General features: G+C 45.3%; 2 protein-coding genes across 2 annotated transcripts in view; both read left to right on the top strand.

Moving 5' to 3' along the window:
• Window positions 1–15,396, top strand: part of LOC106815039 (vacuolar protein sorting-associated protein 13C-like) — a 31,935-nt gene extending 16,539 nt beyond the window's left edge. The window contains exons 4-28 of the mRNA XM_014819465.1: window positions 2,255–2,385; window positions 2,732–2,803; window positions 2,989–3,161; window positions 3,539–3,668; window positions 4,280–4,438; window positions 5,268–5,467; window positions 6,025–6,139; window positions 6,447–6,608; window positions 7,048–7,140; window positions 7,594–7,815; window positions 7,974–8,057; window positions 8,193–8,303; window positions 8,723–8,875; window positions 9,289–9,414; window positions 9,659–9,792; window positions 10,100–10,235; window positions 10,703–10,802; window positions 11,405–11,559; window positions 12,015–12,143; window positions 12,377–12,484; window positions 12,775–12,909; window positions 13,311–13,462; window positions 13,600–13,702; window positions 14,128–14,387; window positions 15,357–15,396. Of these exons, the coding sequence (XP_014674951.1) occupies window positions 2,255–2,385; window positions 2,732–2,803; window positions 2,989–3,161; window positions 3,539–3,668; window positions 4,280–4,438; window positions 5,268–5,467; window positions 6,025–6,139; window positions 6,447–6,608; window positions 7,048–7,140; window positions 7,594–7,815; window positions 7,974–8,057; window positions 8,193–8,303; window positions 8,723–8,875; window positions 9,289–9,414; window positions 9,659–9,792; window positions 10,100–10,235; window positions 10,703–10,802; window positions 11,405–11,559; window positions 12,015–12,143; window positions 12,377–12,484; window positions 12,775–12,909; window positions 13,311–13,462; window positions 13,600–13,702; window positions 14,128–14,387; window positions 15,357–15,396 (3,383 nt within the window). The remainder of the gene's footprint in view (window positions 1–2,254; window positions 2,386–2,731; window positions 2,804–2,988; window positions 3,162–3,538; window positions 3,669–4,279; window positions 4,439–5,267; window positions 5,468–6,024; window positions 6,140–6,446; window positions 6,609–7,047; window positions 7,141–7,593; window positions 7,816–7,973; window positions 8,058–8,192; window positions 8,304–8,722; window positions 8,876–9,288; window positions 9,415–9,658; window positions 9,793–10,099; window positions 10,236–10,702; window positions 10,803–11,404; window positions 11,560–12,014; window positions 12,144–12,376; window positions 12,485–12,774; window positions 12,910–13,310; window positions 13,463–13,599; window positions 13,703–14,127; window positions 14,388–15,356) is intronic.
• A 97-nt stretch (window positions 15,397–15,493) lies between these two features.
• Window positions 15,494–15,775, top strand: part of LOC106815038 (vacuolar protein sorting-associated protein 13A-like) — an 8,036-nt gene continuing 7,754 nt past the window's right edge. The window contains exon 1 of the mRNA XM_014819464.1: window positions 15,494–15,526. Within this exon, the coding sequence (XP_014674950.1) occupies window positions 15,494–15,526 (33 nt within the window). The remainder of the gene's footprint in view (window positions 15,527–15,775) is intronic.

Here is a 15,775-nt window from a genome sequence, read left to right as displayed (position 1 = left end):
GTGCGACCCGCCAGAAGACAGGGAAGTGTAGGAAGGGCTACACCACGGATGCGCAGGGAACAGAGAAACAACAGGAAGTGTAGGAAAGGCTACACCACGGAGGTGGCAGGAACAGAAAACAACAGGGAAGTGTTGAGAGGTGACCATAGACAACAACGAAGTATAGGGGTTACAAAGTAGACATCAGGGAAGTGGAAACAACAAGGAAGTGTAGGGCAGGGCTACGCGGGACGTGCAAGGAACAGCGGCGAGGCGCATACACACCGAGCCTGTGCTTGGCGGAACGGACGACGAGGCGAAGCGCCTGGCGGATGACGGTCATGCTCACGACTCGGACGGCGACTCGTCCGTGCTCCAGCTGTCTGACATCGACTTCGCGTGACTGTCGCGGTCTTCTTCATCTCGCCGTCAAACTCGTCATGTGCGACGCTCGGCATCGTCGGCGCCGGCCGTGCCGACCGCGTAGCCTCTCCGCCCTGAACGCCTGCACGCGTGGAGACCCCCGGTGACGTACGAAAAGATAAGAAGGGTAAGAGGAAATAAGGAGATAACAAGATAGAATGAAGGAGAAATAAGGATGATAACAAGATAAGAAGGGAGGACAATAAGGAGATTCGAAGCTAAGAAGGAAGGAGATAGAAGGAAGGAGGAACATCAGGAGATAAGAAGCTAAGAACGGAAGGAGCGAAATAAGGCGATAAGAGATAAGAAGGAAGGTAGCGAAATAAGGAGATAATGAAGATTAAGAAGGAAGGAGGAAAATAGGAGATAACGAGGAAGAAGGAAGAGGAAATAAGGAGATAAGAAGTATAAGAAGGAGGAGGAAATAAGAGATAGAAGATAAGCGAAGGAGGAAATAAGGAGATAAGAAGATAAGAAGGAAGTGAGGAAATAAGGAGATAAGAAGGCTATAAGAAGGAAGGAGGAAATAAGGAGATAAGAACGATAAGAAGGAAGCACGAGGGAAACTAAGGAGATAAGAAGGATAAGAAGGAAACGGAGAAATAATGGAGATAAGAAGATAAGGAAGCGAGAAATAAGGAGAACGAAGCATAAGAGAAGCGCAGGAAATAACGCGAGATCAGAAGATAAGGAAGGAATGCGAGGAACATAAGGAGATAAGAAGATAAAGAAGGAAGGAGGAAATAAGGACGATAAGGAAGAAGGAAAATAAGGAGCACTAAGAAGATAAGAAGGAAGGAGAAATAAGGCGAGATAAGAGATAAGAAGAAGGACAATAAGGAGATAAGAAGATAGAGAAGGAAGACAAGGGGAGTAGCAAATGAAGAGAGATAAGAAGATAAAGGAGAGGAAGACAATACAGGAGATAAGAAGATACAGAAGGAAGGAGGAAATAAGGAGATAAGAGATAAGCGAGACGGAAATAAGGAGATACAGAAGATCAAGGAAGAAGGAAATAAGCGAGAATAAGAAGATAAGGAAGAAAGGAGGAATATAAGGGACCCCCACCGCCGTATGTAAGAAGATAGAAGGAAAGGAGAAATAAGGAGATAAGAAGATAAGAGAAGAGAAGAGAGATAGAATAACAGAATAAGAGATAGAAGATAAGAAGGAGGAAATAAGGAATAAGAAGATAAGGAAGACACCACCACTACGCTCGCGCTCGATGCATATCCATGATAACATGTTAATATAGTGAAGTCATTCAAGTTACACAGCTGTATCTTTATTACTGTACTACCGGTATAGCAAAGCCTATCATAGATTTTAGATCTGTATTAGTAATATCCTAGATATATGCTCTGAGCGCGAATGCGGTGGCGGGAGGGCGCACTTGATTCAGTTGCGAGTGAGTTTATCCGAAGAATACCCAGTACTACTAGTAACGACTAAACAGAAACTACAGTACATGTCAGTTGAGTGCTGTCGCTCTGCGGCACTTGTTTCAGCAAATCTTTAATTTTGAACTTCACCCTTGTTCAAAAGTTAAGTTCTACCCCTGCTGTAGAACTAGAGCATTTGGGACGTTCAGCAAAGCTGACACGTGATAAACAAAAGAAACGCTAAATTAAGTATTATATCCATTGGTTGAGCAGTTGTATGTAAAGCTCTAGTTTAGTAGATTGGCATTTTAAAAGTAATTTTTAAAATGGAATCGTTGGAATATATATATATAGTGATATCTGTCTGTGATGTATATCACGTATCGTGAATAAAAAGTGACTGGTGCTTTGCAAGTCTGTGATTCCGGAATTTCGTTACGTAATGCGAGAATCGGCCGCCATTGTTTCAGACGACAAAGATGAGATAGATGCTTCGATGGCAGCTGTTGACATGGCAACCTACTTCCTGGTTGACTCACGCGACAGCCTCCAGCTAAATGTCACCCCAACTCTCATATTGCTGCTTCAAGAATTGTTAGAGGTATGTGATTCTTATACAGTTGCCATCTTGCATTAGAACCATAGTTTCAGTTTGTGCAACCATAAGAAATCAAGGTATATAAACGTTTGATAACATCAGGTGTACTTCAACATACCACTGATTTTAGTGACGGATATTTACGACAATGTGCCTCTGGTGGAAACTTTGTTCAGCTTCTATTGACCTGAGAGTTTCTCTTAGCACGCTTCTTCAGGGAAAAAAGTGTCTGCTATTGAGTAGTGTAGTTATATCTGTAACAGTATTGTGGCGTTTTTATTCCACATCTGATTCATTGTTGTATATTTTGAGAGTGTTGTGTATTCAGAGTGTTTTTATCATTGTATAGGCATTATCTGAAAGACCTGATGCAGAGGTGAAGTCTAACAAGAAACCCCCATCTCTTACAGTCCTAAACAAGGTATTCAGTTCGTCTAACTCTTGCCGTAAAAGAGAACACTTATTCGGTTTTACTACTATTTCATTTTGGTTATCAAACCAGAGTTTGCTGTACAGTCACCTGACGCATTTATGGGCCTACCCCCTGTTAGCATTTGGTAATTGGCACCATTCTGTGTGTCCAACGTTTGTGTTTTGTGTCTGCAGCTGGGAGTCGAGACGGATGTGCAGGTGAGAGGAGACGAGGAGACAGCCGGTGATGTCTGCGTGCTGCAAGGCACCGAGTATGACAATGCCCCTGACCTAATGGACCTCAATCCAGAGACAGAGCTTATTAAAGCTGAGGAAGCAGAGGAGAAGGTGGATTATGGTCTGGACAGGTAACTAACTTCTTAACGTTTCCCATACCTGCCTCACATGTCTCTCCATCTGTCTATGCCATCTATTCTTTCTGTCTGCTGTCTCTCTCTCTTTCTCTCTCTCTCCCTCTCTCTCCCTCTCCCTCTTCCTCTCCCTCTCACTCTCTCTCTCCCTCTGCCTCTCTCTCTCTCTATCCCCCCTCTCTTATGCGCTCTCTCCCTCTCCCTCCCTCTCCCTGTCCCTCTCCCTCTTTCTCTCTCTCTCTCTCTCTCTCCCTCTCCCTCTCCCTCTCCATCTCCCTCTCCCTCGATCTCACAGAGATCTCTCGCATGTAACGTTATCTGAGACGACTTCGGCGTGGTTGATGCATTTCCCCGTCACCTTTCTGTGATCGCAGTGAGGACCCGAGCTACTACGATTACATGAGCAACCTCAGCAGTGCCGCGATGGTCAGCCACGCCTTCTCCTTCGACAGCGACGACATGCAACCTTTCGCTTCTTGCTCAACCCGCAAGGTGGCGCTACGGGTACGTCGGAGTACCCCGACCAGTAGTCGAAAACCGATAGAAAACTCGAGTAATCGATGTCGAGTTTTGTCGTGGCTTGGGCAAGTTAAAACGAGGCGGTTGTCATCAGTTGCATTTGCGTGACGCAGAGACCGGGGCCGATTCTACGGTGCATATCCACTACACTAGCCTGTGTAGATTTGACTAGCTTATTGTTTGGTTTCACCTGTAATATTACAGATGAACTGTTGAGCATTGTCCCTGTAGTAGAGTTGGGGAACTGTCTGGCACGTGATATTATCATACAACGAGAATTCACTGATACGACAAAAATCCAGTTGCATCACTAGTAGTCGCTTCTAGAAATCCATAGTTATATAGTGGGTATATGGGTACTCATCTAGTAAGTAAGTAAGTAAGTAAGTAAGTAAGTAAAAACTTTATTTAACGACGGTAAAACATGTTAGGTACAGACACAATGAAATGGTGCGGACCTATCTTTCACATGGCCGTCTCACAGCAATAGAACAGTTAAATTGGTGTAAATGGGTACTCATCTATATGGGTATAGTCACCACAGCTGCGTATAGTTACCGTATGATCCGAGACGCAAACGAAATCTAATCTCGCAGGTGAATGGGTTTGAGGCTGTCGACTGGCAGCTGCCGCGGCGAGCGGGGACGCACATGCTGGTGATGTCGCCGAAGCAGGGCGACATCTTGTACAGCGTGCTCGCCACGCTGGACGTCACGCACGGCAACCGCACTGTCACGCTCAGGTCACCGCTGCAGGTGAGTGTCACCGACTCACCTCGCTGCCTTGCAACGTACGATCACGGGTTTAGCTGGATAACTTATCGGCAGGAGCGTGTAAGAACCAGGAAGGGACGTGTAGGAGAAGAGTAGAGACTAATGAGCGGACAGTCCACATGTACTTGATTGTCAATAGGAAAATTAGCCGAGTAAATGTCCTGGTGTGCCGGCTCCAAAGAAAGCCCTGACTATCCTCATTGCTTGTGCCAGCCACACGTGCTGCATGGCTCCTTACGTATGATCACCAGTGATGGTGTGGCACAGACTGATTGCCCTCACTACACTTGCACTCGATATATTCTCACTATTGTCTTCACATGCTTTGGCCTATGTAAGATCATATCTCAATGCGTGTAAATCACATCTGTGTACAGCTTCATTACAGCTAAGTCGGTTCGAAACTAGTTCTTTATTTGCACCCATTAGGGAAGAGCATTGCCACCTACATACTTTGTTTATCTAGTTCTTACAATCATTCCACATTCTCTAACGACTTCACAAGCTATTTTTTTAACATCACACTCGTTGCTTGTTCCCCTACAATGTGTTCAGGTGCACAACTGCACAAGCTGTTCTTTAAACATTACACAAACTGCTTGTTCCTCTACAATGTTGACAGGTGCACACTGCACAACCGCACAAGCTGTTCTTTAAACATTACACCCATTGCTTGTTCCCCTGCAATGTTGTCTGGGGGCACAACTGCAAAAACTACCCGGTGAACATTACACTCATTGCCTGTTCTCTCACAACGTTCTCAGGTGCACAACCGTTACACTCATTGCCTGTTCTCTCACAACGTTCTCAGGTGCACAACTGCACGAGCTACGCTGTGAACGTCTACTGCAAGGTGAGTGAGCTTGCCAACCACCAGCGTCCGGCGGGTCTGGACGAGGGCAGCGTCGGCGAGTACGGCCTGCTGACGATGCTCGCGCCGGGCCAGCTCTACGACGTGCCCCTCTACGTCGCCTACCACTGCAGCCTCTACATGAAGCCAGCCCACCTCGAGTGAGTGAGCCGACGGCAGACGGACATGGGGGTGGGGGGACTCAGGAGCGCGGCTCTCATGGCGTGGGGCCTTTCCCCCTAGGAGACGATTCTCGTGGGAGGGTGGCGTGGGGCCTTTCCCCCTAGGAGACGATTCTCGTGGGAGGGTGGCGTGGGGCCTTTTCCCTGTAGCGACGATTCTTGCGGGCTGCGGGAGACTGCGGGAGCGGTTTGGGACGTGCCACACGGAGCAGTTTGTGATGTGGTGTGCGGAGCGACATGTCATGCGTAGAGATAGAGAGGTGGCCTTCGAATCGTTGTTCGTGCCCATTCTGATTCAACCAGCGTAGCGGGTGGCATTTCACTATAAACGCAGTCGGTGCGCAGTTGCGCAGTGTGTGGCTACATCTGCATCGGTCAACCATGACAAACTGGTTATGCTTTTTTTCGCGTAATCATCGTCTTTAGAAAGAACAGATTCGCGAACAAATAAAACGCGACATTAGGATGGGTGAGTGCCATGCGCGGTGAGCAATAGCAGCACAATAGCGAGAGTTCAGATGTCGTCGTGGTTTCAGTTACGAGATGAGCTACAATGGCATCTGGTGGAGCGACCTTGCAGGTGCCAAGGACAGGTCCACATATCTCGCCTGTCTGGCGACACAGTGGGAGAACCGTAATTTCCTTATCAAGGTAAGTCACCAGCGAGAATCGATGTCAAGCACGACCGTCTCTTCTTTGGGCGGCGGGCGATTTTGGGCAAGAATCCACGTTCGAGTCGTTTTGCGATGGCGACTCACTTGTTTGTACGATGTTCCTTGGTGATCTTTGCGAAGGAACATTTGAAGTAACATTACTTTCGAAGAAGTGCACACTTTAGATAGAGCATTGATAATGTGTTCCAATTCTTATAGTGATGAAATTCTCTCGCTCTTCTCTATTATTTTGGGATTATTACTCCTTGTTAGTTAACTCTGCTCGCACTTCGACGGGTGAACAGGTCGTCTGCAATGATGGGGTAACCGTGCGGTTGCCGGGAAACCTGGGTAAACAAGTGCCAAACTATATGTTGAAGCTGCATGCTCCAGTAGTATTGCACAACTATCTTCCACACCATCTGAGGTACTCGCTGGAGGCAAAAGCGTACAAGGACAATGTCAAGGTTTGTATGTTGTTACTTCGAAAAATAGTATCCAGAATTCTTATTACCTGATAATTGTGTATTACTATGAGTATTGTATTTTACCATGGTACTGGTAACATAAATTTGTTTGATAGAAACACGGATATTGTTCTTAGATGGAACAGAGTAAATCCTTGTAAATTCACTACTAAGCATCCAAAGGTGAATAATTTCATTAACTGAAGTTGCAATAAGTTAGTAGTTAGTTACACTGAGTATTTTTCTTTTCCCGTCATAATAATGGCATGCGTGTCAGAGTCAGAATGGCATGCTAGTACACATTGTGTGTGAGACTGAGGGATATCCAGCTCCCCCTGGCAACACAGCTGACATATAGTGGCACAATCACTTGAGTGTTTCGCTTGTCTGTGTAATTTGTGTATTTGTTTATCGTTAGTTATTTCTAATACTTTTGCAGTGTGAGTTTGATGTTGACCTTGATGCTGGTCAGAAGAAGGCATTACACAACATTGACATGCTGAGTGCAGAATCTCACCAGCTCTACCTGGAGGTAAATGAGTGTGGTGCCATGTTTTGCCTACCTTTCCTACATTCGTTTGCTGGGCGTGTTATCACAGCATACCATAGTGGATGTTAAACCTTTCAGGATTGCCACGCTTGGCTAAACCTGAAGCTTGGGTGTAACTAATTCTGAAACTGTGTAGTAGATCTGTTTTACCATCTGGATAGAAGCATTCTGAATTCTTGTGTACTTGTGTGTCGTTTTATAAGCCACGTTCATTAATTTCTTCACCCCTTCATGGCATGGAGATAGATATCATACAATCAATATGATCAATGTGCAATATTTTTTATCAACTTCGAATGTGTAATATTGTATTAATTTCGAACGTGCAATATTGTATCAACTTTTTTAGTGCAGGTTTTCTGGTTACCCACGTCAGTGTTGTTACCTTGTTTACAAGAGAAGGAGAGCAACTTCATGGGACCATTAATTTTCTAGGCACCAAATTACTTGAACATGCACTGGACCGGAGTGCTGGATCTCTCTACGAGCATGGACGAGATGCGCGGTGTCAATATGACACCGGAGTTTGAAGCAGACACCGGCACGAGCAAGCAGTTTACGATCGGTGTGCACACCATCAACACAGGTGGCCTGGAGATCTACCTGTATGCCCCCTACTGGCTGGTGAACAAAACCAGCCTGCCTCTGCAATTCAGGGTACGGTTACGGTTTTTTTCCTCATTACATTTATTTATATATTTTTACAACCTGTTCAGAATAATTGTATCCTACATGTTAAAGTGTTTTTACTGTGTGCGTGCGTGCGTGCATGCATGCGCGCTCTGCATTTATGAGGGATTGTTATTTTGTTGCAGGGTTCGGGCTCTGAGGTCGTGTATGAGAACCTGACGTCACATGACCCCCTGCTATTCAGGTTTAAGAAGCACAGAAGGAAAAAGGTAAATATATAGATGCTGTTCAGCAGTGCTCAGTGCAGCCACGAACTCTGCCACGAAAGAAGGCTAACAGCTTATAGAAGGCTAACGATTATAATGGCTTGCGATGTCTGGTGTTGAGTCCGGTGTTCGTTTCAGGTTAAAGTGCGTGTGTACAACTCGCGGTGGTCACATTCGTTCTCGCTGGACACTGTAGGCAGCACGGGCATGGTCATCTGCGCTGACCGTGAGCGAGAGCGCAAGTACCGGGTGAGTGCATGAACAGGAGCCAGTCTTTAATCCGTATGCAATGTTGAGGTTGTCCCCCGTCGGCACAGCATGAGTATCTCGCACTGGAAACTGTGTCCCTGGTTGGCCAAGGAAATAGGGCTTTGCACATGTGCATATACTCTAGGACAGGAGTATGTGTTGTGATCCATGGTGTAAGGGTGTTTCCGCACAAGTAAAATATCCTCCCCTCTGGATGGTTATTTCTAATGGATGAAAAAAGCTTGTGTGTGCTCATTGTGTACTATAAGAGAATGGTTGACATGGAAATTTTAATGATTGCTCTGTTCGTGGTAATCAGTAGCAATGTGGTTGATCTTAATAGTTATTCAAGCAGGTAATGTATGTTTCCATGTCAGGTTAGCAGCAGACTAACGCGTGCTAAACGTTTACCTCCGCAGTTCCTTGTGCAAATCCAGCTGTCGAAGCTAAACCTAACGAAGATCGTCACCATCCTGCCATTCTTCCTGATAGTGAACAACACGCCGACACCACTGCGTTACATGGAACACAACGAAAACGCTGATCTTTGGATGGACATCGCTCCCAGCCAGGTGACACCTGCTCTGCTGGCACACTTAAATAAGATCTCTTGCTAAACTGATCTGGCAAATCACGGTTAATGCTACCCTAGATCGCCAACAAGTACTATTGTTAAGATCGCCCGACTGCAAGTGGCACATGTTGGCTTATCCATTTCTGTTTTAGTGTTGCCCTTTCTGGATGGATACGGACTCTTAACTTTAATTATAATAAAAGTATAAGTTTTCAAAGTTAAAATTGTAATTTTATTTTAACTTTTTTTTATTCTCGTAACTTTACGATTTTTCTGTTAACAGTTTACGAGTCAAAGTTAATGTTAAGACTAACGTTAATACCAATCGTGTTTCTGACATCAGGTCCCAGATTGCCAACAATCACGTTTGCTAATGTTGCCCGAGCATTAGCTTATCCGCTTCTGTTTCAGTGTTGCCCCTTCTGGCCGGATACGGACTCGATGAGGATGTATGTGGCACAGCACCAGAGCCTGGCCTGCTCCCAGGGCTTCGTCGTTAACCAGCAGCACTCTACCGTGCTTCGCATGAGCAGCGGGGTGAGATACCAGACCTCTCGTTAGCATCCCATAGCGCAAACACAGCAGCTCAGCGAAGCCCACGATGCTCTTAGAAGCCTCTCTCGATACTGAAGGTTGCAGTCTTGGGTGAACTTTGCATGTTGATTTAAGAATTGCGTAAACCTGACCTGTGACTCGCCGCAGACGAAACAATAGTGGCTGGTTTTCGAAGGAAGTGTGTGAATTGCACGATGCTACGTGTGTTACGATTGTTGTTTGGTAGGGGGCGCTGAGGGTGGATGTGTCGGGAGGTACGGAGTCGCCAATGACTGTATCGTTTGCACCATATCAACATGGAGACGCACCTATTCTCATACAGAATGTATGCGATGACATCTTCATCAGATTCAACCAGAAGTATGTTATGTATTGTGGAGACTCGATTAAAAATGTCTTGTATTCGTACATCCTGATACGTACAGGTAGTAATTACCGGTAGCTGAATAATAAAGAGCCTCATAATAATTATTACCTCATGACTTAACAAATGATATGTGTCGAGTGAAATGAATGAGTGCAATCTTATGAAAATGGTACTTTGTTAATTGTGCTCGTTATTGAATTGTTAGTGTTGTGTTGGGTTGTCGATAAGAACTGTGATTTATGTTATGGTTGCTAGCTGTATACTGTATGAGTACTTTTGTACACTTGTACTATTTTACAGGTGCCAAGGCCAGGTGACCCTGCTGAAGCCCAATCAACAGGTACTGTACACCTGGGATGATCCAGCATCAGAGAGGACGATCATCTGGAATGTATACAACCGCAAGAAGCCTGGCTATCCTGCCTTTGTAAACAAGGTGAGATCGAAGTGCGAAACTCGTTTACAGTCACCTTGTGCATTTTGGTGCATCTTGTGCAAAGGCTGATTATTCTTTTCATCTAAAAGTCGATGTGCAATCGCTGATAATGATCATTAGTACAAGCGCTGTTTGGCACAATTTGTGTTCAGCGGTAGTTATAGTGTTGCATGCATTCAGCCATGCCACTGATGAATCCGTGTTGGGCCATCAGGGCCACACCTATTCCCCCCCCCATCTAAGAATCAATACCAGAAAAAGAGTGGGAAAAACAGAGCCATCGCGTGCATTTCAAACCCCTATTTTACGTACTTCCTAATTTAGTGCTTTTTAATTAGGATCTAATTAGTCGAGCCGTTGGACCCTGCTGGTCCATACTTCACTCCTCGTTAGTGGGTTTTGCCTCCTTTGCCCTTTAGCCCATTCCAGGATCACCAATGATTCGTGCGGTTTCTTTTTGAACACAGGATGGACATGGTGAGGTCAGGATGCACATCCAGTCTGTCAAGTTCCGAGCACCGAATGGTTCTGTCAGCAAGGAACCAGTGATGAGCAGTTCAACTGATGGTAAGTCCCTTGTTAGAGAACTGTTGGTTTGTCATAGCCTGCCCCACACCATGCAATGCCAGCATTGAGTAGCAGAACATATCTGCAAACCTCACTATCAGCAACGTAGCATCCCCTGAGTGGGATTTTCTGCAGGGGTTTGAGGAATTCAAGAAACGAGCTAGCTAAAAGTTGCCTAAGCAAGCTACAGTGATATGCCACTTACGGAATTCATGAATTCCAAAATAAAACGTACGTATTACATAAGATTTCGTGGTTTTTCCGTTGTTGTACACCATGGCAGGTATAGACCATGAAAGATCCATCCATGCACGCTGCGCACAGAATGGTGGCACATATCAAAGCTGGCCACTGGACTTGGTGGCCATTTGCTTCATATTTATCACATTTATTGGTGATGATTGAGTGCATCACTTTAGAAAAAGCCACTCATTCGTTTAGAAAATTTAGTGAGAGAATTTATATTACGCGTTGCAAATCTAGCGGTCATAATTTACAAATTCCATATGAGGAAATTTCTGCAATCCAAGTTTTCATAACCTGGGGCATTACTGTATTACTGTTACTTCTTGTCGTGTATGTAAGCAATATTTGTTATGCAGAGGATGATAGCGAGCAGGAAGTAATTCCACTGTCAGAGCTGCGTAAGAAGATGCGAACAGACAAGGTGATCGTCTACTGGGTGTCGTTCCTAGATGGACCGCAGAGAGTGCTGCTGCTAACCCAGGATGAACGCGTTGCCCGGGAGGCCAGGCGGGTGCGTGTTATGCCGCGATTCGCTAGTTTGTGGCCGATTTCTGGTCTGATTTAAGACTTGTGCGCATTCACTCACCAATTGTATGGATAGTCGCATGTAGCTCTCGAAATTTATATGTGTAGTGTTGAATTTTTAAAAACTCCTATGTTCAAATGTGTGTATCTGGAGTTTTTGTCATCTGCTGTTAGCTCTGTGAATTCATATTGTGGCTATATGCCTAATGTTTGCCACAATAAAGCCAACATGTCTCAACGCTGTAGTAGGATTATGCGATCATATTAACATCATGTCGATTGGCGAGTAAAAAATTTCCTTAAAAATATAAAAACTTTATATAACCTTCCTTGGTAGTAAGTATCTCGTTCTACAATGGTGATTCATCGCACGGTATACAAATACAATGCTCGTCATTTCTGAGCCCAAACCGCGCTGATCTGTTTTTTTTACCTCGGTAGTTGTGTGAAAGCGAGAAGTCCAACTGGGAGCTGTTTCTCTCACTTGGCAACGTCTCGATGTCTCTCATCAACAGCTCTTATGAAGAAGTGGCTCTTCTCAGTTGCATAGGTTCATCCGCCAAGTGGCAGGTAGGTGCACATATCCCCGTAGCTGGCTATAGCTGAGCTCAATCACCGTGTATCTTTGTCTCAGTGTCTAAGCAATGCTACCGACGTTTTGAACAAGAATAGACGAGATGCACTTTTCAGTGTCATGGATTAATATTTCAGAGCTGTCAGTAGGTCTGTTATATATAGCTGGCACGGTTCATAGGTGACTGTGATTACGTTTGATTATGTATATCTCTGTCTTTCTCGGATAGGTTGAGATCAATGGCAAGTGGAAGACCCTGAATGTAGAGCTGTCACTCTGGTTGGAGGACAAATGGAGGGCCTACCAGTCCAGTGCTGAGCTCAAAGACTACATAGAGGTACGAGAGGGACTGAGCTCCACGTCACAGCAGCACTTGTATCTGTAACTCTGCATTCTAAATTTAAGTAGCTACCTTGTAATGCTTTGCATACGAGATTTCGATAAATCCATTGCACTCTCAGTGAGAAAAGGCTGGTTTCGACTGGGTGATTGACATTACTCCGTGAGTCGAACCATAGCATGTGTTGAAGGAAAATATGGCGAATCGGTGTGTGCTTGCTTACGATGCAGTTAGCACAGGGCTGCCTTTGACGGCCGCTCTGTAAATGTGTTCATTCGTGCACTCAGGTGGACTTCAGCCGCATGCAAATGGTGAAGCCATTCTTTGGGCAGCTGTGTCGCACCTACAGTCCTGCTGTGTTCTTCACCTGCCGGAAGTCGGAGCACCAAACATGCATCGGAGCTACGCTGCACCGTCTGCAGGTATTCTGTTCCCTGTACCCCCCTTTTTTTAGTACACATTTAATACATCCTCTGTAGAGTGAAATAAAGGAACATTGATCATTAGGTGTCAGACTCGTTTGAACTGTCGTCTAACAAGTTTGTTTTTTATGTAGTTTTATTGAAGTGATACTGTATATGTATTGTATTATATCGGATAAACGGTGGCTTCTGATGTGAACTTTGATGTCTCATCTCGTTTTTTAAAGTGTTTACATTTGTACAACTCTAACATGAGTTATTAATGAGGTTTCATAAATTAATTTTGTGCTCGGCATTCATAAGTTAGTTTCTTTCCCTCGCAACACACTCTACCAGGCTTCATGTGTGTGGCGTACCAAACATGACGGCTTATGTGACACGATTATTTTGCCGATTGACAGATTGACAATCAGCTGAATGATGCCGTGTTCACGACAGTCCTGAGCCCTATACTGAACAAGCAGTATGTGGCCAAGCAGGGTGGAAGTGGCCCATTCCTCGAATTCACCATGTTGTCTAGGAAGCTTCCTGAAAATAATGGCATGTCTGTACAGTGAGTATACCTTCTGTTTATGGCTAGAGTGTAGACTATGATCGTAAACAACATACTGACATAGGTTGTAAAAGTATATATGGAAACTAATTTGTGTTAAACCTTGCTAAGGTTGCTTGTATCTGTTCCGCCATCAGATACCTGAAAGCACTTGTGAAGGATTTCAGTCTGAAACTGGACAAAGGCTTCCTGCTCTCAGTCTGGCACATTTTCTCCCCTTGGCAGACACCAAAGAGTGAGGTAAGTCTATAAACAGTTGTTAACATGGAAGATCATCCAGCCACAGTGTCTGCAGGTTTAAGCTTTCACTGCCATCGTGCAGTTTCCGTTACATCCTGCGTTTTCAGTGCGATCAATTTGCCTTGTGATTTTCCTCATGACGTTGTGCTTGTGATATTTCTCTAGCATTGTGCCATGGAAACCGTATCTCATCTTCTTCTTTTTTAAATTCAATTTTCATAAATTCAATAATCCATATTTTTTGTGTTCTGTGTATTCTTTACTCATACTATATGCCACACCATGACCTTCCATTTCCCCTCCGACAAAGCGGTATTGCAGGGATATTAATCACTATCACTGTCAGTGATAGTTGAATCTTTCGTGGTGGCGTGAATGCGGTGACACGGTACTGTCGCGCCGAAAACATTTTTCCTCCATCGCAGACGCTGCAGCTGCAGAGTGACCTAAATGACATTCACGCTCAGCTGAAGGATGTCGCCAGCCAGCAGGTGGCAGCACAGAAGCCATGCATCGTGTTCGAGTATGTTCACTTGTCGCCGCTCAAGTTCGAAGTGAGTCTGTCGCTGCGCGGCATCGTGCACCAGGAGCAGGGTGAGTCGGACGGACTCGTGTCGTCTCACGTCGACTTCTTCCTCGGGTCTGTCGGCGCCACCATCCTCGACATCAAAGACGTAGAGATGAAGTAAGTGCGCTGTGTGTGTGTGTGTGTGTGTTAAGCTGGGTTTACACTGACGATTTTAGGCCGATTTTATGCAGGCGACTTGGCGTTTTTCTTCTTTCTACCAACTGCTCTATAAAAATTCAAAGCTCTTACGTTATCGACCCGCGAGGCGGCAAACGTTTCAACATTTGACTCGTAGTACGCGCGCGGGGCAACGCCGATACGAATTTTTAGCTCAGCTGACGGAGTCAGATGCAGCTTGTAGAATCGCATGAATGTCCGTCCGTGCGTCCGTCCGTCCATGTGTCAACAGTTACGGCACAAATCTTAACCGCTCGACGTACGGTCTTGATATTCGGGACGTCGGGGGGGGATTGCGAAAAGGACTCGGGATGTCGAATTTGGGGGGTCAAAGGTCAAGATGTGTCAATGGCGGGGGAATATTGCCCTTTTAACTTTATGTATAGGAGGAAATACGGAATTGCGGCACAAATCTCAACGGCTCGACCTACGCTCTTAATATTCGATTGTGTGATGGGGAGGAAACCCATCACCAGCGCAAAATTGGAGGTAACAGGTCAAAGGGCAGTGGGGGAAAGGTCAGATATCAGACATTTTCTGAGGACATGGTCTAACGGACCGAGTGCAAAACTTTTTTGTTTTAGCGCTGACCTACCATTTTTATCACTTTATTGAAAGGACCATGAAATGTACGTACTTTCTGCTGACGTGCGAAGAGTAAGTGTCTGATAACCTTTTGACCCTCAAGAGGAGGGTTAGACATGGATTTGTTGACTATTAACAAAGGACTGAACTGCTTTTGCTATCAGAGCCCCCTCCACCTGCCCCCTGTTCAGACGACAGTGCAAGCATTTTGCTGCGAGACGTTGTCCATTACGTTCGCTTTAGCAGAACTGTGTTCGATTTGTTCAAGTTGTTTAGTCGTGCAGTTTGTTCATGTTGTTTAAGCGTTTTAGATTTGCATTACAGGTGGTTGCCCATCACGTTCGCTTTAGCAGAACGACGTTAGCTTTATTCTAAGCTATTTATACCAGGTTTGGCTTCTTGATTCCGAATGCAATAGCAGCAGAGAGGAAACAGCCCATCATAGTTAAGCTTGTAACTCGATGGCATCGAGCATTAAGCTAGTTAACTCTACCGTAGGTATGCTGTAGACACGCGCTCCAAGAGAACGGCTTGGGTCTCGATTCCACAGCTCTTTGAGAAACGCCACAGGGTTTATGTATCTTGCGAGTGGCGCGTGTACGCGTGCACATATACATGCGTGTATACACGCGCACATGTACACGGCTCGTGTACGCGTGCATCCATTGCCACTAGCTGCTCGGCGTCACGAGTGTACGTCTTTCGGGCTGGCATTCGACGAGCAGTGAGGCGTTATCGGCGGC

The sequence above is a fragment of the Priapulus caudatus genome, unplaced genomic scaffold (genome assembly GCF_000485595.1).
Source record: "Priapulus caudatus unplaced genomic scaffold, Priapulus_caudatus-5.0.1 Scaffold1027, whole genome shotgun sequence".
Lineage (NCBI taxonomy): Eukaryota > Metazoa > Priapulida > Priapulimorpha > Priapulimorphida > Priapulidae > Priapulus > Priapulus caudatus.
This window is presented reverse-complemented; position numbering and strand designations above follow the sequence as displayed.